A 23,374-nucleotide genomic window follows, 5' to 3' on the forward strand; every position below is an offset into this window, starting at 1 on the left:
CTAGGAAAGTACCGTCTGTGAGGTGGAGGGAGAGAGAGGCAGGGGGAGACCGAGGATGAGACGGAAGGGTGGAGTAGAGAGGTATATGAGGGGGGGGTAGTAAGTTTGGGGTAGGGCAACGAAATTGCAGGTGACAGGGCTTAATATACCTGGCTATAGATAGATAGACTGAAAATATATCTAAAAATACATAATTTTTATGTAAAGAAAAATACAGTTTTGAAAAGAAGAAATTTTGGAAGTACCAATAGGCTATACTATTAATCTGTTATAATAAAAGAAATAAGAATTTCTTAAAAGAAAATGTGGTAAACTTACTGATAGAGTGCAGTCCCCTTAACTTTGCCAAAATTTTAGTCGTTTTGCATATTTCACATACATCAATGGCAGAATCACTGTGCCACTCTACATTTCCAAGCACTTCTTCGTGACTAATATCCTATTCTAGTCTTAATCTATTGCTGCAGTTCAGCATTTGATAATAGTATGACACTTTCCAGTCATGTTGGGAAAAAAAGAAAAAACTGAGCATGAGAGGAAAAGAAAGAACAAGGGTAAAATATTCACGGCAAAGGGGAGCTAAGCATTTCAAAACTGAACTTTCATACCATTATGAGAGACTGATTGGGAGAGTTTGTGTAAGCAAAGTGGAGAGGGAGACCAAAAATGACGTAGAAGAGGTAAAGGGAGGGGCACACCAACGGTGACGTAGAGGGATGGAATGGAGAGACTAATGAGAAAGGGGGTGTGTGAGCAGGAGGGAGAGCAGCCAAATGGCAAGGGACAGTGCGGCATGGAGGTGATTTGTCTGTAGTGTGGTGTGGTAATGAAGGAATTAAGGCGTCTGGCAATAGAGGGACGTACTTCTATATGTGTATTCATTGCCAGATACCATAATCCCACAATAGGTGACAACAGACAAGTCGCCTTCACATCGCCCTGTCCTCCAGCAGCCATCCCTCCAACCCACACACACTCTTTCTCACATTCATTTACCCTAGTGGTTCGTAACCTTTTTGCCGCTGTTACCACTTGACACACCAAGATAGGCTATTACTACCCCACGCCTCTCTAGCACCCCCACCCCTCTGTCTCTCAGCCCACCTCTCTCTTTCACCTTCACTCCTCTTTCACACCCACTCCTCTCTTTCACACCCAAACCTCTCTTTCACACCCACTCCCCTCTTTCACATCCGACCCCTCTCTTTCATACCACCTCTCTCTCTCTCTCTCTCTCTCTCTCTCTCTCTCTCTCTCTCTCTCTCTCTCTCTCTCTCTCTCTCTCTCTCTCTCTCTCTCTCTCTCTCTCTCTCTCTCTCTCTCTCTCTCAAGCAGGGAAGGGAGAGTGAGTTTGGAGGAAAGGAGAGGAAGGGAAGGTAAGGCACTGGGAAGAGTGAAGCAGGAGGAGAAGAAAGAGGAGGAGGGAGGAGATGAGGGGAGAGGAGGGAGGAGTGGAAGGGGGAGGAGGGAAGAGGGGAGAGTGAGGAAGAGGAGGAGGATATAATTAGACCTGTGAAAAGTGTAATGTAGTGTGGTGTGGTAATGTAGTATGGTGTATTATGGTGTGATATGGTGTTGTGTGCTGTGCTGTTCTGTGCTGTGGTGTGATGTAGTTTAGTGTAGTGTTGTGTGGTACGGTGCTGTGTGATGTGTTGTGGTGTGGTAGTGTATGTTGTGGTGTGTTGTAGTGTTGTACTACTGCATGATGTGGTATGGTGTGGCGTCGTATGGTTAGATGTGGTGGTGTGGGGTGGTTGGACGTGGCATGGTACTGTGTGGTGTGGTGTGGTGTGGTCTGGTGTGGTGCTGGTATTACGTGTCGTAAGTAACGTGTAGTAAGGAACAGGCAATGAATATTAATACTGCTTTGAATACTTTAATAATTTGGCTTTGGAGAGGGAGAGAGAGAGAGAGAGAGAGAGAGAGAGAGGGAGGGAGGGAGAGAGGGAGGGAGGAAGAGACAGAGACAGAGAGAAGCCGGGGGGGGGGGGAATGATGTGATGCTGTTGACCTAGTAACCTTAATCTACACAAACGCGAGACCAAAGGAATTTTTCACTCAGGCTCATCCATATATAACGCTCCTCTTCCACTCCACAGGGCGATTCCTAGTGTGCTCTGGAGAAGGCTCTGTCAGCGTTACCTGTTTCTAGCCTGTACCCTTTTATTCTTACTCTCAGCACAAAGCCCACACCGGCAGACTGAGCCGTCCCAGCAGCACAATAGATCCCACCAGATGAGTTTCTTGTAAATTGCTAGATAAAGGTGTGAAGTGAAAGTGTGCCAGGTGTGAGGTGAAGGTATGTCAAGTGTGATGTGAAGGTGTGCCAGGTGGGAGGTGAAGGTGTGCCAGGTGTGAGGTGAAGGTATGTCAAGTGTGAAGTGAAGGTGTGCCAGGTGGGAGGTGAAGGTGTGCCAGGTGGGAGGTGAAGGTGTGCCAGGTGTGAGGTGAAGGTGTGCCAGGTGTGAGGTGAAGGTGTGCCAGGTGTGAGGTGAAGGTGTGCCAGGTGTGAGGTGAAGGTGTGCCAGGTGTGAGGTGAAGGTGTGCCAGGCGTGAGGTGAAGGTGTGCCAGGCGGGAGGTGAAGGTGTGCCAGGTGGGAGGTGAAGGTGTGCCAGGTGGGAGGTGAAGGTGTGCCAGGTGGGAGGTGAAGGTGTGCCAGGTGGGAGGTGAAGGTGTGCCAGGTGGGAGGTGAAGGTGTGCCAGGTGAAGGTTTGTCAGGTGTGAGGTGAAGGTGTGCCAGGTGAAGGTGTGGCAGGTGTGAGGTGAAGGTGTGCCAGGTGTAAGGTGAAGGTGTGCCAGGTGTGAGGTGAAGGTGTGCCAGGTGTGAGATGAAGGTGTGCCAGGTGTGAGGTGAAGGTGTGCCAGGTGTAAGGTGAAGGTGTGCCAGGTGTGAGGTGAAAGTGTGTCAGGTGTCAGGTGAAGGTGTGCCAGGTGGGAGGTGAAGGTGTGCCAGGTGTGAGGTGAAGGTGTGCCAGGTGTGAGGTGAACAGAATCACTTGGCCTAGAGGAAAGAGAGAGATGGAATTTTCTTTTTACTATATTCATCTCTCTCTCTCTCTCTCTCTCTCTCTCTCTCTCTCTCTCTCTCTCTCTCTCTCTCTCTCTCTCTCTCCAAATTCTTCCTTTATGTGTGTCTCTCTCTCCACCAATTCCTATAGAAAATCTCCGGCATATTCCACCACTTCCTCCATTTCCTTCCCCATTACATCACTTACCCAGCACCACCCTCTGCTCTCTGTCCAACCCAGCCATTTATTAGTTACATTTTCATTTATATATTTGCTCATTACACCTATTACTCGCAAGGCTAGAGCGGCTGTGTTTTGAGTCGTGTGTGTGTGTGTGTGTGTGTGTGTGTGTGTGTGTGTGTGTGTGTGTGTGTGTGTGTGTGTGTGTGTGTGTGTGTGTGTGTGTGTGTGTGTGTGTGTGTGTGTGTGTGTGTGTGTGTGTGTGAAATCAAAATAACTGAAACAGTTCTTAGCCGATTTTAATCAATCTTGTTGCAAACACTGAGGGTCAGTTAAGGAGGTGACCTTATTGTTTTTCAGAATTGGTCAAAGACTATGGTCACAGGGCAAGGTCATACTTTAATCGAGGAATGTCCACTTAAACGTTTTTTTTTTTCTTGTCCAGCACGAATTGTATTAACTGGGAGGGTTAAAGGTAATGCAAGAACGAATTGTTGTGGCTGAGTGTGGATGGATGTGAAGGATCTATAGAGACATAAAGGGACTTAATTGATTAAAGCCTATATTAGTTCCTTGGTTTCTGTTTAAACATAAAATATTTAATTGTTGATAGATATAGGAAGCTAGGTAGGTAGGTAGGAAGCTAGGTAGGTAGGTAGGCAGGTAGGTAGACAGATAGACAGATATATATATATATATATATATATATATATATATATATATATATATATATATATATATATATATATATATATATATATATATATATATATATATATATATATATATATATATATATATATATATATATATATATATATCTGTAAAACAATTAACTCTAAGCCCTTGGCCACCCCGTTTGGGATACATGGCATCTGGCAATGAATGAATGAATGAATATATATATATATATATATATATATATATATATATATATATATATATATATAAATAGAGAGAGACAGACAGACAGACAGACAGACAGACAGACAGACAGACAGATACATAGATAAATAGGTAGGTAGGTAGGTAGGAAACTAGGTAGGTAGATAGATAGACAGATAGATAGATAGTGATATAGATAGATACATAGATAAATTGGTAGGTAGGTTGGTAGGTAAGTAGGTAGGTAGATAGATAGATAAATAGGTAGGTGGGTATATAGGCAGACAGGTAAGTAGGTGGGTATATACCGTTGATAAATAGACATATAGGTAGATAGGTAGGTAGGTGGATAGATACTGTAGATATAGATAAAGACAGTAACATTATTTTTCTCCATTTCAGATCCGTGTGCAAGACATCCTGCCCCAAATCCCTCTTCACATGCTCGCATCATCGCATTGTCAAAAGAGGAATGACTTTGTGTCCGTGTGTGTAACCCACTGAGGCAAGGATACAGGCAGGAAGGTAACAGATATTTGCCTCCTCTGAACGTGTTTGTGTAACCCACTGACATACAAATGCAGACAGAGATGTGCGTCCTATAAACTGTGGCAAAGAATTAAAGTTTGCAGTCTTATGCCACCTTCTAAGACAAGGACTGACTAACTTTCTTAATCTCACTCTCTCCATAACCCAGTGAGCTACAGATACAGCCTAGGGGTATTCATACGTGCGGTGTTCAATCTGCAGCGTGGAAAACATTAGTTCTAAAGCGAAAAGGAAAGTCTTGCTAAAATGGCCAGTTACTAAAGTGCTGTAGAGAAGACATAAATCAGTGAGTGCAAAAAGTCTAGGATATATGGGCAATCTGCAAAGTTTGGTAGAGGAGAAAATACAATAAAAGTGTAAAGGAAAATCTTGCTAAATATGTGTGGTCTCTTAAGTCCGGTAAAGAAAATGTCAACCAGTGTCTTAAAGTACAGAGGGAAGTGTTGGTAAATAATGGAGCCGTGACATGCGTAATGCTTGGCTAAATAATAAGATGATCGAGGTGGGTATGAGCACCAGAGCGACCATTAATGTTTGCCTTAGTACCCACACACTCCCAGCAGGTACCTGAAGCCCTGTACCAGGCCAGCTGCCAAAGAGGTAACTGCTGCCATGGTAACAGTGAGAAAGATCCTATCGCAGCCGCTGTAACTCTCCCTGCCACCACAGTGCTTGGTGTGGATCCACTAAATTCATGCTGTGTGCTGTGTGGTCATTTGGAGTGTAGAAATGCCAGGGCATATCCCATATCGAACTGGTGTTACCCCCGTTCACTGGCCATACCTTCCATTCAGCCCAGATACCTTCATGTACATACAAATCCCCCACCTGACTACTCCCTTCCTATCCCCTTCCTGCCATCCCATTTTTCACTCCAGACCACACCACCCTACCCAACCTTCTCCACCAAATCCAGATACACCCTACAGCTCCTCCACTCCTACCACTGCTGTCTGGTACACTCCTTCTCTACCCAGACACCATCTAACCCCACACTCGCTAATCTTCCCATAACCCAAGTGTCATGTCTTTCCTCACGATCCATATTCACAAGCATACAGTTTCCAACAAACCTAGAACCTTCTGTTTCTTCAACCTCCTGTCTCACAACCCAAACTCGATTCAGTCTTACCATCAACTTGTCTACAGTCCCAGAATCGCACCAGTCTAACTTCCTCTCTGTCAACTCCACAGATCTCTGCAATACTTCTGTCTCAGCCTGGCATTACCCAGCCAATCATAGGCTCCATCTCTCAGACTCTATTGCTTGCCCTAAACCATGCTCCATATCCCTCCATTGCCTAGATGCTCCCAAACCCTCTCCTCCAGAAGCACCAGATATTTGTAATGCCTCTATCTCAACCACTAACTACCTATATACCGGCAATCATAGACTCCATATCTTGGACTCCAAAACATGTTCTATACCCTACCAGTGCCAACACTCTCCCAAACTCTCTTCCCCAGACACGATAACATACCTTCATGTCTTCTTATCCACTTCCACAAACTGCCCAAATACCCTTCCACCCACATCAGCTCTCCCTAATGCCTCGTCTCCCTCGCCAACTCAAACGACTTCAAGGACTAGACGAGCAATAGGCACAGAAAAGCCAAGGTGTGAATTGGCCCATGCTCTACCTTCCCAACTGACTGTTCGAGGGGAAAGATGGCCATTAAAAAGACGAGACGGAATTGGGAGTTCTGTCGCTGGTAATCAAACTAACTGGCGGAGGTGGAGGTGGAGCTTGAGATGGAGCCTGAGGTGGAGCTTGAGTGAGAGGGTAGTCAGGATGTTGCTTCTCCTTGCCATTGCATCTTCCACCCCTGCTGCCTACAAACTAAAACGTGAGTATTCACACACCAACCTAACCTAACCCAGCCAAATTTGTCCAAGTCTATTGATCTATATTTGTTGGACTCTACCACTAAGCACTCACTTTTCTCTATTTAGGCCAAAACTTTCGTCCTTTTGAAACTTATTTCAGAGAGCTGAGTGGGAGAAAAAGACAATGCTATGGTTCAATGTCCTTCCCAGTGCACTTGTTCATGACCCACATCATATTATAATGTTAATTTATTGTTACAGCTCAGCATTCAAGACGGAGAGATCACAGTTTTAGGCCATGTTTCTTAACTGGATGCTAGTCCATGTTTCCCAGCGTTTTGAGAGATATTCACAAGGAGTTTGGGGAAACAAACTCATCGTCTTGGTTGTTTTAGACCCTTTTTATTCCTTTTAGGCCAAGACTCCCCAGAGGTTCAGCATTAAACACCATGGCTCTTGTAATTATGGTAGGACAGGTATATTATAGCAGGTACTGTATATTATAGGATAAGTAAATTATAGGACTGTTGTATTACAGGACTGTTATTTTATAGGACTGTTATATTATGGGACTGTTAGATTATAGGGCAGGTATATTATAGGGCAAGTATGTTATAGGGCAGGTATATTATAGGGCTGGTATATCATAGGACTGGTATATTACAGGGTTGGCATATTATAAGGCAGGTATATTATTGGGCAGGTACACTATAGGGCCCCCTACATCAATAATAACAGTAACTAATGTAGTAATGTTGCATTTTCAGTTTCACACACACACACACACACACACACACACACACACACACACACACACACACACACACACACACACACACACACACACACACACACACACATACAAACACTATTATGCAAAATAGTTGTGCAAAGTACACAACAGCAGATTTTTATTCTGTTTTTAGGTCTACAGTGATACCAAAAGTATTTTCATTTGGAATGTGGAGTTCTTTGAATATTGCTTCAGCCATTTCAGAATTCAAGTTGTTGTTGTTGTTGTCTGTCTTTTTCTTCTTCTTCTTAACCGTCAGGCGATTCTGTTTAGGAAGCATTTCTGACTAAACTGGAGAAAATAGCTGCGTTTCCCTCTTCCTTAACTAAAATCCTTGATCTAAATCGTCGTCAGGGTATAGGGATAAATAAAAAAAAATGTTAAACCTAAAGCATTAACTCTTATGAGGAAGACACACCGCTTCAAAGGTTAATAAGATGAAATCATCCCTAGTACTCAGTTTAAAGTTCCCGCGTATGTTAACTATCAGTCCTACACTTTTGATTTAAGCAGTTTAAAATTATTCTTACCATATTATTAAAAAATTCTATGTTTAGAAATTATTGTAGACTCTTCGGTTCGTATTCTCGTCGATTAAGAAAGCTTCCCAACACCTTTCCCTAAGCGACTTGCTTTGTTTATTGCACCTGACTGACCTCTTTTGTGTTACATTAATCCTTCCAGTATCCCCATACCCTGCATAAATACTGACCAGCCAGAGCCAAAAATGAATCGATGAGGAAGAGGTATTAGGGAGCTTCCTTAAGCAGGGTAGCCTGTAAAGCGATGATCAGTTTACATCTAAATGATATGCCAGAAATAAACAGAACAGTAATAGTAGTGGTAGTAGTAATAGTAGTAATGGTGGTGGTGGTAGTGATGGTGGTAGTGATAATAAGCAGTGGTAGTAATTGTAGTAGTAGTAGTAATAGTAGTAGTAGTAGTAGTAGTAGTAGTAGTAGTAGTGATAATAGTAGTAGTACTAGTAGTAGCCTAGTAGTAGTAGTAGTAGTGATAATAGTAGTAGTACTAGTAGTAGCCTAGTAGTAGTAGTAGTAGTGAATATAGGGAAGAGTAAAGGTGTGGTCTTCAAGGGAAATAAAGTCAGTGAGTGCAGCGTGAGGCTAGATGGTGAGGAAATGGAGAATGTAAGTGTATTTAAGTAACTGGGTAGTGTGATGAGTAAAGATGAAAGTTTGGAGGGTGAAGTGCTTGGAAGCGTACAATTGGGAAGAAAGGTTGCTGGTTGACTGAAAGCAGTGATATGAAACAGGGAAGTGAGCATAGAAGTAAAAATGTCGCGTCAAGATAATACTGTGATGCCCATTTTAACGTATGGAAGCGAAGCTTGGACCTTGTTGGAAGGACACAAGTCAAGAGTGAGAGCAGTGGCAATGAGTTTTTGGAGAGGAGCCTGTGGAGTTACTGTACGTGGAGTGACAGGCTGACAAATAAGGTGGTGAAGGAGCGTTGTGGTGTGGATGTGGATGTGACAGGAAGCGTTAGGAGAAATACAGTGAGATGGTTTGGCCAGATGGAGAGCATGGAGAGGAAGAGGCTGACGAGGATAGTGTGAGTGACGTGGAGTGGGGGAGAGGGAGCGGGAGACCGAGGATGAGATGGTGGGATGGAGTGGAGATGTATATGAGAGAGTGGTGTGTAAGTTGGGGGGAGGGAAGTGCAATGTCAGGGGACAGGGCGACATGGGGACGATTTGCTTGTAGCCACCCTTTACGGAATTTAACCGTCTGGCTATAGATAGATAAAGAGGTAGACAGAGAGATAGGTAATAGTAGTAGGAGTAATAGTAGTAGCAGTATAGTTGTTTTTGTTGTTGTTGTTGTTGTTGTTGTTGTTGTAGTGATAGCAGTAGTAGTAGTAGTAATAGCAGTAATAGTCATAGCAGTTATAGTAGCAATGGTGATAGTGATAATAGTAATAATAGTTATAGTAGTAGTAGTAGTTGTAGTAATAGTTGTAGAAGTAGCAATGGTTTGCAAGAGGGGAGGCTTTGTGTGCATTTGTTGAGAATAGACTGTGGCACCAATCAAGCAGGGCGGTACTCCCAAGGTGGATGGAAAGCTGATGACAGGGAGAGCTGGAGCTCCCGTTTCATCAGCCCTCGGGACTAGCTTCAGACCATCCACTTTTGCTTATTTTTTTCAGTGTTCCAGTAACACACTGAGTAGGCCAGCATACAGTACTTTCCAATACAAGTTCCTTCAACTGTCAGCACCAAACAACGTGCACATTATGCACAATTTAAACAAAAAACAAATAATGGCATCTCTACACAAAGCCTAGAAGTCCCGGGGGGGGAGGGGAATCAAAGCCCCCACTATCCACCCCTGTCCCGGTGACGACCAAACGAGATGCCTGAAACAACTACCTGACTCACTTCTTCATTTCTGCAATATTTGCAGCCTTTCCTCTAACTTTCTGTCTACTGAGCACCACCTCTCCTCATCTAAATATCATTTTCTCTTCCTCACAGAGACTCAGCTGTCTGAGACAACTGACAGCAACCCATCTTTTTTTTCCTCCTACTTTATACTGATTTCAAAGCCAAAGGTGGCTGTTGAGTATATGTACACCACAACATATCTTGCTCTCGTGCCCCTGAACTTGAATCAACTGAACTTTATACTTTCTGGCTTCAGCTTTCCTCTCATTCTCTGACTAAATATATTTGTGCTATTTTCTTAAACCCTAATTCTACTGACTATGAAAAATTCTTCAACTATCTATTCTCTAAGATGGAACACATCCTATCAGTTTCTCCTTTCCCTGAGATCTCCATTATAGGTGATTTCAAAGTTCATCACCACCGTTGGCTTTCCCAAACTTTCACTGATCCACCTGATGAACACGCCTACATCATTTCTATCCTTAACCGGCACCATGCTAGCGACGTAGATCTATGTCCACTTCAAAAACTCTGGTTACATAGATCTACGTCCTGCAGCACTGAGAAGTCATTGCAATCACCTAAGTAAAATGGAAGGTAATAACGTATATCACTAGCTTCAGACATTTCTCTGCTGTGCTTACAGCACTGATTTAGGAGCATGGGAGGTGAGTGAGTCTTCACAGGCTCACAGCCTCTCTGCTCTGTCAATAACCTTGATGATTTCAGAGGTCAAGTGGCACTAACCTGATTCGATTTCAACTTAATTTCTGGCTTTGGTGATTATTTTTATTAGTGCCAGGGATCTTATATTGATGTATTAAGCCCATTTACCCACAAAAATAATCCAAACTCGGTTCACAAGCTCACAGATGCTCTGCTCTCTGAGTAACCTCCAAGATTTCAGAGGTAGAGTGGCACAAATCTGACTGGATTCAACCAACTTTCTAGCTTTGGTGATTACTTTTATTAGTGCCAGGGATTATGAAGCCCATTGAGCCAGGAAAATAATCCAAAATCGGTTCACAAGCTCACAGCCACTTTGCTCTCTTAGTAACCTCGAAGATTTCAGAGGTAGAGTGGCACCGACCTGACTCGATTCAACCAACTATCTGGCTTTAGTGATTACTTTTACTACTGCCAGTGATCCTATATTGATGTATTAAGCCCATTTTGCCAGAGAAAACAAAATCGGCCGGTGTAGAGGAGTATCAGTTTGTTTTTTTGCCCAGCATGGTACAGGTTAATGACCTAGTGCAGCTTGTACAGCACCCTACCCATATCTTTGATGCCTTGGAGAGAGTTCCAGTTTACTTGACCTCTTCCTTACAACTAATCCTTCTGCTTATGCTATTAATTTTTTCTCTTTGTGGAGCTCCTCCAATCATAACATCATCACTTTAACCTGTCCCATCACTCCAGTAAGGCCTATGGATCCCCCAAGAAGTGACGTCTGTGGCACATTGGGGCTGCTGAACTGGAAGCCCTCAGGCAGTACTTCTTTGATTTTCCCTGGAATTATTATTGCTTCCATGGCAGAGAGCCATCTGAATGTGCCTCGTGCATTATGGAAGTTATTTTCTTGGGCATGGAAGCAAACATTCCGTTCTCTTATCGTAAGATTAAAGCAAAAAAAAAAAAAAAAAAAAAAAAAAGGTTTAATCACGCTTGCTCAAATGTCCACAACGAGGAGAAGGCCAACAAAAGGTACTGGAGCCAACCCATTCCTGAATCTCATCTCTTTTATGTTTCTGCCTGGAATAGTGCAAAGTCTGTTCTTCACAGTGCTAAAAATAATGTCATTTGTACTAAATGCTCTGAACTCTCCAGCTAAATTTCTTCCCGCACCTTCTGGCACCTTGCCAAAAATCTTTCTAACACCTTTACTTCATCATCCTTTTCCCCTCCTTTCCATTCTGATGGCTCTGTAGCTGTTTCTTCTACTGATAAAGTACAACTCCTCATCAGACTTTCTTCTCCATTTCCACTTTAGACAATTCCAGTTCTGTTCCTCCATCACTTCCCTCCTCTGACTTCCTCATGGCTGACAGTAAATTTCTTCAACTGATGTATTTTCTGCCATCACTGACCTCAATACTAACAAGGTATATGGGACTGATGGGGTCCCTCCTGTTGTTGTCAAGAACTGTACTTCTGTGTTTATACCCTGCCTGTGCAAACTCTTTCGCCTTTATCTATCATCTTGTACCTTTCCTTCTTGCTGGAAGATTGCTCTCATTCAGTCTGTCCAAAGAAAGGTGACCATTCCCAGCCCTCTGACTATCATCCAGTTGCTTTAACATCCTGTTTTTTAATCAATTTTTAACAAAAAATTTTAAAGCACCTTTCTTATCACAGCCTTCTTTCTGATCGTCAGAATGGATTCTACCAGGGACACTCCACTGGCAACCTTCTCACCTACCTTTCAAAGTTCTGGTCATCCTCTTTTCGGGACTTTGGCAAAAGCTTTGCCATTGTACTTGACATCTCTAAGGCTTTCAGTCTAGTCCAGCAGAAATCTTTAATTTCCAAACTGCCCTCTTAAGATTTCTATCCTTCTATCTTTGCCTTCATCTCCAGCTTCCTTTGTGGTCGTTCTCTATCTGCTTTTGTAGATGACCACCATTCTTTTCCTAGAGCTATCAGTAATGGTGTTCCTCAGGATTTTGTCATATCACCAACTCTCCTCCTTCTATTAATCAATGACTTTCTGAGCTGTACATCTAACCCTATCCACTCATATTTCAACCTTCACCTGTCCATTTGCTACCTGCGGCATCCATCTCAGCAGTTACGTCAACAAACAAGGGATGAGGCTATGGAACACCTGATGTCTGACTTGGCTCATGTTTCTGATTAGGGTAAAAGTAATCGTGTTGTTTTTAACCCGTGGATTGCGAGCCACAGCTCAGGCTGGGAAGCATCGCATTGTAAGCCACAGCTCAGGATGTGATACCCTTCCGGTTATGGAGAGAAAGAGATTTTTTTTTAATTTTTCACCAGATAATGCCCTGGATGTTTATCTTCAAGTTTATAATAACCAAAAACTATTTCTTTTTCTTTTTTTTACTCCACTCCTACGTAAACTTACGCATGGCGCTATGCAAAGACAGAGAGAGAGAGAGAGAGATTCTTGTTTTTCCATCAGATGATGCCCTGGATGTTTATCTTCAAGTTTATAATAAACAAAAACTAAATTTTTTTTTTTTGTGCATCTCGGGGTGGGATAAAAAAAAAAAAGGTAATTGTGCAATCCACGGGTTAATGCTTCAAAAACTCACTTCTTACATTTTTTTTTTTATTCATCAAAATCCTCTAATTTCTAGCAATATCCAACTCATTCCTGCATCATCTTTCAACATACTTGGGGTTCCGTTCTCTCAAGATATATCATGGAATGGTCATATTACCTCACTTCTACAATCTGCCTCCAAGAGATTCGATGTGCTAAGCCGACTCCGTGAATTCTTTACCCCTGCACAGTTTTTTACTTCATACATGAGTTTTATTCACCCCTGTGCAGAGTACAACTCTCATGTATGGGGAAGCTCCCTATATACAGCTCTTCTCAACAACGAGAAATCAAAGGCTATATACAGCTCTCCTCCTCTTGCTTGCTCCCTTCAACTTCTGTCTCTTCGGCACTCTGTTGCATCTTTATCTCTTTTCTGTCGCTACGTCAATGGCCACTACTCCTCTGGACTGTCTGCCTTCATCCCTCCATTACTACTGCTGGCAGGTAGCACCTGTCTGACAGCAAACTCTCATCCCTTTTCTGTCGACCTGTCTAGGGTAAGAGTTAACCCTTACTTCCAGTCATTCATGTATGCAACAGGCCAACTCTAGAACTTTTTTCCTTTATCTGTATTTGCTATTGTCTATGACCTCCAGTCTTTCAAACACAGTCTGTCCAGGTATCTTGAAATAAACAGATCTTGAATTTGGCTCTCCATTATCTTTTTTTTTTCTTTCTTTTTTTTGTATGGAGGAAACAGTCTTACAAGTTTCCTGCCTTTGGTTACTTCTTCCACGAAAAAAAAATAAAAAAAAAAAAAGACATGATGAAGTTCGTGGCCTCACTGTGAAAATGCTATAGGAAATATACCATGATGTCACCATGAGCCAGCTCTGCTCCCTCTATACTGCGAGCAGCATTTCATCCACAGAACAGCATCTCAAGTGATTCAAGAGTGGACGTCAGTGCTCGAGGCTTCTGGACACTTGGGCACATGCCTTGTAATCGACATTGGGATATTTGATCCTATGGCAGCATGTTACTGCAACCTGTCTCTCGAAGCTGCACACAAAAAGAACGAACAAGAAAAAAAAAAAACTATCAAGAAAAGACCCAACATGTGGACCACGGTCGATTCACTGCTCTTGTGTTCAGAACATCAGGTGGGATGGGTCCAGAGGTGGGGAGATTGTACCAGAGACTGGCAGAGGTTCTTTCTGAGAAGAAGCATCAACCACAGAGTTCCGTTATGGACTGGAGGAGATGTCAGCTATCCTTCTCCCTCGTGAGGCCTGCACTCCTATGTCTCAGGGGCAGAAGATCCTCAGTCCTCAGGCTTGTCTCTCTGGCGGGTATGGATGACGAAGCTACTGTGACAGAGAGTCGCATAGACTAACGACTCCTATAGATTAATGTCTTTATTAGCAGCGTAATGTTAATGAAAAAAAAAAAAAAAAAGTAATAAAAGCAGTAGTATATTGTTAGTAACCACAGCAGCTGGTGTGCTTGGGGCCAACGGTTTGTATTTTGATGGTTAGTGTTAACCTTCACGTTACAACTCCATATGCTGAACTGCATTATGAAAGTTGGTTTTGATCTTCACAATATAATTCTCAAATGGATGGAGGTGAATTTTAAAAAATATTACTAGCAGTAGTACTAGTAGTAGTGAAAATGATGATAGCAGCAGCAGCAGTAGTAGTAGTAGTAGTAGCAGTGATGGCGGTAGTGATGGTAGTTGTATTAATGGTGGAAGTGCTAATATTATTTGTTGTTGTTGCTCAGTGTACAGGAAGGTAACGTCAATAGCACTTCCCTAGAAACTTACTTGGCGGTATCTTGTTTTTATGGGAAAGGCTCAGTCTGCTTGTATGGGTGTGGCCGTGTGAGTAGGGTATGAATAAGCGATGCACGGTAGACACCTATAACGCTAAACCATCGCCGCAACACGCATGAAATAGCCCGGAGAAGTGGAAGAGGAGTTTGCAGTACTGAAATTCAACCACCTGCACTGCTTGCGACCTGCCCTACCTACCACCTGCCCTGCTTGCCACCTACCCTACCTACCATCTGCCCTGTCTACCACCTGCCCTATCTACCACCTGCCCTACCTTTTTTTTTTTTTTTTTTTTTTTTTTTTTTGATAATGAATGGAGAAAGGAAAAACAAAGGAAAAAATTAAGTCCATGTCCCTAAAGGCATCCTTCATCCATAAAATACTTATAACAATTGGATTTAAAATTGAGAGGATTAAATGTATGTGGGAAGCAACTCACAGGAAGTGAATTCCAGAGAGTAGTAGTTCTGGGGATAAATGAATTTTGATAAGCAGAAGTTCTGCTTTGTAGGGGAGAGAGTGTGAGTTCATGGGCGCTCCCAGCTGCCCGAGTATTTCAGGAGAAAATGTGAAGGGAAGACACAATTGAGGCCAGTTCGTTAGAGCACTTACGGTAAAAATATCGATAAAATAATGCTAAAGAAGCAACATCTCTACGTACTGATAACGGAGGAAGGTCCTGAGTTATGGCAGGATTATTGATTAATCTAATGGCTTTATTTTGAATTTTGTCCAACTGCCTCAGTGCAACCGCTCCACATCCACTCCACAGTGGTGAACAGTATTCGATCTGAGAACGCACATGACTTTTGTATATTGAGGCCATCTGCTCGTCAGTGAAGAACTCACGAATTCTGTACATAAGTCCCAGTTTTTTAGAAACATTTTTAGCAAGGGATTTAACATAAGCTGTCTAGCTTAGGCTGGGGTTTAGAGGAACACCTAGGATATCAATCGTAGTGGATATGGGAATACTGACATCATTTAAAATTATGTGAGAGTCTGAGGGATTCTTTCAATTGGAGAAATTAATGTATTTAGTTTTCTGAGCATTAAATGAGATCAGATTTTTTTGTCCCCATTGATTAATTTTAGAAAGATCCTGGTTCAGAGAAATTGCTGTGTTTATTTGGAAATTTATAATATCAAATTGTGTAAAGGAGGTGCTATGTGTGAAAGAACTATGAAGGGTCGAGTCATCAGCATAAGAGTGTATTGGGTTGTGCGTGACAGATAGGAGGTCATTTATATGTATGAGAAAGAGGGTTGGCACCAAAACTGATCCCTGCGGTATGCCAGCATTTATGAAATGAAACTGAGAATAAATTCCATCTACCATGACCCCTATTTTTCTACTATGAAGGTAAGAAGAAATTAGAGGAACCAGTGATGCAAGGCCATAGTGTGACATCTTAGACAATAAGGCCTGGTGCCATACTCTGTCAGATGCTTTTGAAATATCAAGTGCTACTGTGTGTGTTTCACCATGTTTGTCTATTGTTTTGTTAATGTGATGGGTAAGAATATCTACACTTGAACGTTCCTGTCTAAATCCATACTGCCGATCATTGATCAATTTATTGATTTCTAGATGCTTGACTATGTGTTTGTTAATATGTGTCTCAAAAACTTTACCGAGAACGGAAGTTATTGCAATTGGTCTATAGATTGATGGATCAGAAGTTGCCCCCTTTTTAGGAACAGGATGGATATTAGCTTCTTTCCAAGGGGCTGGAAAAATTGAGGTACGGATGCATAAGCGGAAAAATTTTGCTAATACAGGAGCCAACACTGAGGAGCAATTTTTAAGTACTATTGAAGGAATTTCATCTGGACCAGTGGCTTTGTCTGTTGATAGATTCTGTAATACTGCTTGTACGTGTCTGGTGTGAATCATGAAAGGAGGTATCTGAGGGGAATTAAAATCAAGTACAGGAATATTATGATTTTCTGAATTTAGGGTAGAGTTTGTTGAAAAATATCTACAAGAAGGTTGGCTTTTCTGCGTGGGTCACTTACTAGATTTCCATTGGGGGACTGTAACGGTGGAATGAAACGGGTGGTAGTGAAGTTAGTTTTGAATGAATTAAGGGTTGACCAGATTAGTTTGTTATCATTTGGATTGTTTAGTAGTTTGTTAGCTTGTCTATGTAGAAAGTTTGATTTAGAAAGATTGATAATAGTTTTGGCATGGTTTCTGATATTTTTTATAATAGTTAAAAGCTTCTTTGGTTTTGGTCCTTGTATAAGTGTTATAGGCTATTGTTTTATGTTCTGTTACTCTAGCACAATTGTGGTCAAACCATTTAGGAGAATTGCACCTTTTTCTGTAACTATGATGGGGAATGAATGTTTCCATGCCGACTTTAATGAAATCCTGTATGTGGCCCAATGTGGAATTTGCATCATGGGAGAAAAAGGAGGTCCAAGGAACATCCATGAGAAAATTTTGAAGTCCCTCCCAGTCTGCTCTGTCGTAGTGCCATTTTGTTATCACGACAGGTTCAGAGCAGGAGGGTGTGGTAGGTGTGAAACTGGTGGCTTGAATCAGACAATGATCCGAGGATCCAAGGGGAGACTTCACTTCGACATTATAATTATCTGAATTGGTTGTTAAAAACAAGTCCAATAGGTGGGGATATTGATCGGGGTTGTTTGGTACACGAGTGGGTTGACTAACTTGTTCAGATTAAATGAGTCTGAAAATAGCTCACATTCAAGACCAGAGTCATCAGTTCTGGGTGAATAAGTGAGCCATTCGACATTATGGACGTTAAAATCACCCAGAATAGTCATTTCTGATGCAGTATTAATGTTGAGGACACTTAGTTGTGAAGACAGAGAGTCAAATAAACTCGGCTCTGAAGGGGCATTAGGGGAACGATAAACACAACAGTAATACTTAATTTTACCAAAAGAATTTAATTGGTATATGGAATAGTAGAAAAAATGACAATTAAATTTAGTAATCTCCTCCAGGGCAATTTCTGATTTAGCAAGGCAACATATACCTCCTTTGGGTCTGAAATTTTGAATCAAGATATAACCAGGAAAATTAAATCTAGCTAAATCAGAGGTGGAGATTGTGTCTCTGTCAGAAATAGAAGATCAGGGGATTCAAACTGGAGGAAATTTTAAACAGAGCTGATGTTGGAGTGAAGTCCCCTAATACTGCAAAAGAAAATTTTACTGCACTGACAAGCAGATTTAGGGCGCCTCAACACTGGAGGTGGCACAGTCGCTTGATGACGACCGGGAGGGCCCTGTGCAGACAACCCAGCCCTGCCGGTGGTGGTCACCCGAGAAACCACCGCACTGATTCCCAGTATAGCAGCAGCCATGGTTCTTTTTATGGGGGTGAGAACAGGGATGTGTTGTGGATAGGGTATGATATGTAATGACAAGATCGGTGTTTTTTAGAGAGAGGATAGCTGGTTTAAGGTAATGTAATATAATGTGGATGTGTGTGTTTTGTAAAGAGGGCAGCCTGATCCCCTCCGGTGTGTGGGGCAGAAAGATGTGTAACCAGCTACCAAGGCCTAGGAGAGAAAATGGAATCCAGGCTATTCCTTGAGTCTCCCGTAACCTTGGAGGTAGTACTTCCCTGGGCGGGGCTGCCTACCCCTACTACTCCCATCTGCCTTGCCTACCACCTGCCCTCCTACTACCTGCCTTGTCTACCAGCTGTCCTGCCTACCACCTGCCCTGCCCACCACCTGTCCTGCCCACCACCTGTCCTGCCCACCACCTGCCCTACCTACCGCCTGCCCTGCCTGCCACCTGCCCTGCCTGTCACCTGCCCTACCTACCACCTGCCCTACCTACCACCTGCCCTACCTACCACCTGCCCTGCAAGTATCCACATTACCATCTGCCCTGCTTACCATGTCCTGCCTACCACCTGCCTTTCCTATGTCCTGCCTAACACCTCTCTCTCTCCCTGCAGCCACCACCACTGTGTCTCGCATCACCCTGGCAGGACACACAGCCCACCTGCCCTGCGAGTTGCCCTTCCCAGGAGACCGACCCAGCCTTATCCTGTGGTACAAAGATGATTCCACCAAGCCATTCTACAGGTGAGAACACAACTACCCGTTTTGCAAGTGCCCTTTTTACACCTACCTTTTTTATTTTTTACAACATGCCCTTTTTACGACTACCATTTTTACAACTGCCCTTTTTGCAACAACTACCCTTTTTACAGCAACTATTCTTTTTACAACAACTACTCTTTTTGCAACAGCCGTTTTGTACAACAACTACCCTTTGTACAACAACTACCCTTTTTATAACTACCCTTTTGACAGCTACCCTTTTTACAACTACCCTTTTTACAACAGCCTTTTTACAACAACTGCCCTTTTTACAACGACTGCCCTTTTTACAACAACTACCCATTTACAACTACCTTTTTACAACAGCTACGCTTTTTACCCTAACTTCTATCCAGATACCTTTTCTTGAGCGATATATTTTGTTGATTATACAATACTGTCCTATTCTGTGTTACAAAAATCTTCCAGTATTGTCATATCCTGCATAGATGACGTACAAACTATTAACCACCCATATCCAAAAACAAATCGCTAAGAAAGACATGTTTGGGAGATTTCTTAGTCGACAAGAAAACGGCCATAGCAATGAAGAAACACATAGGCCAGTATTCTCGTCGGATAAGGAAGCTCCCTAACACCTCCTCCTTACCGATTTATTTTTGGATACGGCTGGCTAATATACTGTAGTTCTGTACGTTTTTTATGCTGAGTATGGCGATAGTTGCAGGATTCATGTAACACAGATTATCACGGTAAGGTATAATATGTCAGATTAATCGCGTAGGAACAGGTGCTACGGAGCTTTATAAAACATTGCCCCCCGAAACAATTTTTAATTAAAATCCTTGATGCTCACCACGTATTATAATTTACTGCCACTGTGTGTGTGTGTGTGTGTGTGTGTGTGTGTGTGTGTGCGTGTGTGCGTGTGTGTGTGTGCGTGTGTGCGTGTGTGTGTGTGCGTGTGTGCGTGTGTGTGTGTGTGTGTGTGCGTGTGTGTGTGTGTGTGTGTGTGTGTGTGAGAGAGAGAGAGAGAGAGAGAGAGAGTTATCTTAATTAGTAAACATGAGTATTATGTCAGTGTGTGTGTGTGTGTGTGTGTGTGTGTGTGTGTGTGTGTGTGTGTGTGTGTGTGTGTGTGTGTGTGTGTGTGTTTGTTTTAGGAATAAACTCACTCTATGTGGTGCTGTCTCCAAATAGCTCTACACTGAGAGACATGCCTGATGGTTTAGAGTAACCCAGAAAATCACTTAAAACGCTTGGTGGTAACCATATCCTCCATCCCTAGAAGAGCTGAGAAAAAATATCCCCCCCCCCCGTATTCCCTGCGAGCTTGACGGTAAAAATCGAGATAATGGACCGGGATGATGATGATGATGATGATGATGATGATGATGAAGATAATAATGATGATGCAATATATTTCATCCATTACTAGGAAAAATGTTTTAAAAACTGACATTGTGGTGCGGTGAGCTTTGCACATTTGCCATGTCTTTCCTGATGGCTGGCGCTGGGGAGGGACGCCTTCACGTGGTGGCACTGATATAACCGAGTGGCTCAACTGCCTGTTTTTACAAACGTCCCCAGCTCCCTCCATATCCCCCAAAAGGAGGATGGTAGACTGCAGGAGGATAACTTTAGCCTGGAGCCCACTGGGTTCACGTTTCATATTAACCTGGGGTTATTTCTACTACAACAACAACAACAACAACAACTGCTACTACTACTACTACTACTAATAATAATAATAATAATAATAATACTCCCACCACAACCACCAGTACTACTACTACCACTACTACTACTACTACTACTACTACTACTACTATTTTTTTATGGCCAAAAAAAGAAAATCCTGCGTTTTATGGAGGAGGGGGAGGAGAGGGAGACCGAGGATGAGATGGAGGGATGTAATGGAGTGATATATGAGATCAGGAAGGAGGGGGGGGGTGAGTTGGAAGGAGGGCAGACAAATGTCAGAGGACTGGGCGACGTGGTAGCGATTTGTTTGTGGCCATCCCATACCAGATTAAAGCACCTGGGAATAGACAGATAGGTAGATATAGATGGACATATAAACCGAAATATGTAAATAGATGTAGTGTATTTCATAAGACAAAGATCCCTTACCCCATCCAGCTCGGTGGATGGCCAGGTTTAGTTAGATCGGAGGTTCACCTCAACCAGTAACCAAGGAGAATCATTCCTACCACCTAGCAAAGGCTTTATTAATTCCATGCAAACACAATAGAGTCTGTGAGGAAAGGAACTGTATATGGCTGTGACATGATTGTGGTATGTTACAATCACACGCATATAAGTTACCGTCCTGGTGTTTTCCCTATTGCCAGACGAATTTTCCAGCTTACAAAGAACCTCTCGCGCTGGTGGACTGTTGTTGTTTCTTGACCCAGGTCTGTCTGGCGGAGCAGACACATCAACAACAGGTAAGGAACTGGTTCTGTGGGGCCATCCTACAGGTACAGTACAGTGCATACACCTTGTAGGGATCTGGCGCCCCCTTGTGGTACACACCACCTCACCAAGATCCTTCCCACAGCTAAGTGCAGGGAAATATGAGGAGGTTTGGCTCCTACGTGGACGCCGCAGATGTCTGACTTAATATAAGCTACTCTATATAACTCATTTAATACAGGCAATCAAAACGCTCCTCATGTAAGCAACAGGTCAACTTTGGAACAGTTTTTCTCAGTGTGTATTTTCCTCAGCCTATGACCTCCAGTTGTTTATACGCAGTGTGTCCAGACATCACGAAATAAAGGGATCTTGAATTTTATTCTATTTATTTTTTCTTTGTTCATTTTTTGTCACGCAGGGAACAACTCTGAGTGCATCAAGTCATTTTCTTTTTAACAGATGATGAACAGAGGTAGAAAAAAATAATAAAACAAGTAAAAAGAATCAACACATCAGATTGCAGGTGTCCTCGGTTCATGGAAAATCTGTAACAGTAGGACTTATACTGCTGTAGGTTGAAAGTGTGTGTGGGGGGGGGGAGTAATCTGGGGAAGTGAGTTCCAAAGTTCTGCAATATGGCAGTGTGACAGTCCAGTCATGAGCGCTACCAGATGCCCTTGCAGCAAAGGGGAAGGTTTCTGTTTCTAGCTAGCTATAGGCAGACGCCTTACTCCCATATGGGGTGGCCACAAACAAATCGCCTTCATGTCCCCCTGTCTCCTGCCATTTCACTGCCCTTCCCCCAGCTTACACTCTCTCTCTCATATACCTATTTATTTCATCCCTCCATCTCATCCTCGGTCTCCTCCTCCCTCTCCCCTCTTCCACCTCACTCACATACACTCTCCTACTTGGTCGCTCACTTTCCATCCTGTCCACATACCAATGGACTTCATTTTAAAAAACGAATTACAGTGTATGTTGCTGGAGCCATTGCATGTGTGTTCCAGTTACGATGCTCGGGAGGCGGCCAGGGGGCAACACAAAGTCCACGACAACAGCAATCTGGGTCAAAGGTCACGCTTCACTCTCGAGGCGCTACACCAGAATTACAAGGTGAGATGACCACACCTTTTTTCTACCCCAGACCCTTAGATTTCCAGGTAACACACACACACACACACACACACACACACACACAGGTAGATATAGATAGACAGCTCCATATATTAATTAAAACAGGCAGATATAATGGCAATGAATATAATGTTTATTATCAAGATCCTGAGGACACATTCCGACATTTACATCCAGCATACCATTATACAGGAAAGTGAGAGAGAGAGAGAGAGAGAGAGAGAGAGAGAGAGAGAGAGAGAGAGAGAGAGCATTATACTGAAAATTAATCCTCCTCCAGACTATGTTATTCTAATTCAAACTTGGCCCAGATTTCCGTCCACCTGCAGCTTATTTCACGCAGCTCAGAGGCTGGGAAAAAAAAAATACTGTTTTACATCCTTTCCATAGCATTTTTTCATGACAAGCATCCTATTTTAGTGTCTGTTCTTACAACCGAACATTACAGTGGAAGTAGTGGTAATTTTAGGACAAGTTAGAGTAAAAGAGGTATAGGTATATTTATTCCTCATAGTACTATAGTAGGTAAGGCACTCGTATCTTAGTCTCACATGAATCTCTTCTTTTACTGTAACCTGTGTCTGGAGTACGAAGAAATAGGTGGAATGAACTTGAATTTTGGTGGTGGGTATGGAGAGGCCTTGAAAGGGTGCCCTATAAAAATGAGTGTTGTACAGTTAGTAGTTTTAGTGTAGTAAAGGTCTACTCAGAAACGACCTCCAAGACTGAAAGTGGGTGAGGAGTGCGAGAAATGGGCGTAGAGGAAAGGAATGAGTGGAATGTTGATGGTGTGTGGAGAGAGGCCACAAAAATATACCCCATAAAAATGAGTGTTGTAGAGTTGGTGGCTTGAGTATAGTAAAGTTTTAATTAGAAATATCCTCCAGGAATGAAAGTACGTGGGTGGGGGGATTAAGAAGTAGGTGTACAGCACGTGACAACACAATGGGTGGAATGAATTAGAATTGTGGTAGTTGGAGGCGAGAGACCATGAGAATTTACCCTTTGAAAATGAGTGCTGTAAAGTTTGTGGTTTGG

General features: G+C 42.7%; 1 protein-coding gene across 1 annotated transcript in view; it reads left to right on the forward strand.

Annotated features, from left to right (window-relative positions):
- Window positions 1-6,119: 6,119 nt before the first annotated feature.
- Window positions 6,120-23,374, forward strand: part of LOC145399437 (adhesion molecule nephrin-like) — a 75,673-nt gene continuing 58,418 nt past the window's right edge. Inside the window, exons 1-3 of the mRNA XM_080272053.1 lie at window positions 6,120-6,471; window positions 18,670-18,799; window positions 22,210-22,315. Of these exons, the coding sequence (XP_080128179.1) occupies window positions 6,417-6,471; window positions 18,670-18,799; window positions 22,210-22,315 (291 nt within the window). The 5' untranslated portion in view covers window positions 6,120-6,416. The remainder of the gene's footprint in view (window positions 6,472-18,669; window positions 18,800-22,209; window positions 22,316-23,374) is intronic.

The sequence above is a fragment of the Coenobita brevimanus genome, chromosome 49, assembly GCF_032717465.1.
Source record: "Coenobita brevimanus isolate Jiangsu-jjx chromosome 49, ASM3271746v2, whole genome shotgun sequence".
Lineage (NCBI taxonomy): Eukaryota > Metazoa > Arthropoda > Malacostraca > Decapoda > Coenobitidae > Coenobita > Coenobita brevimanus.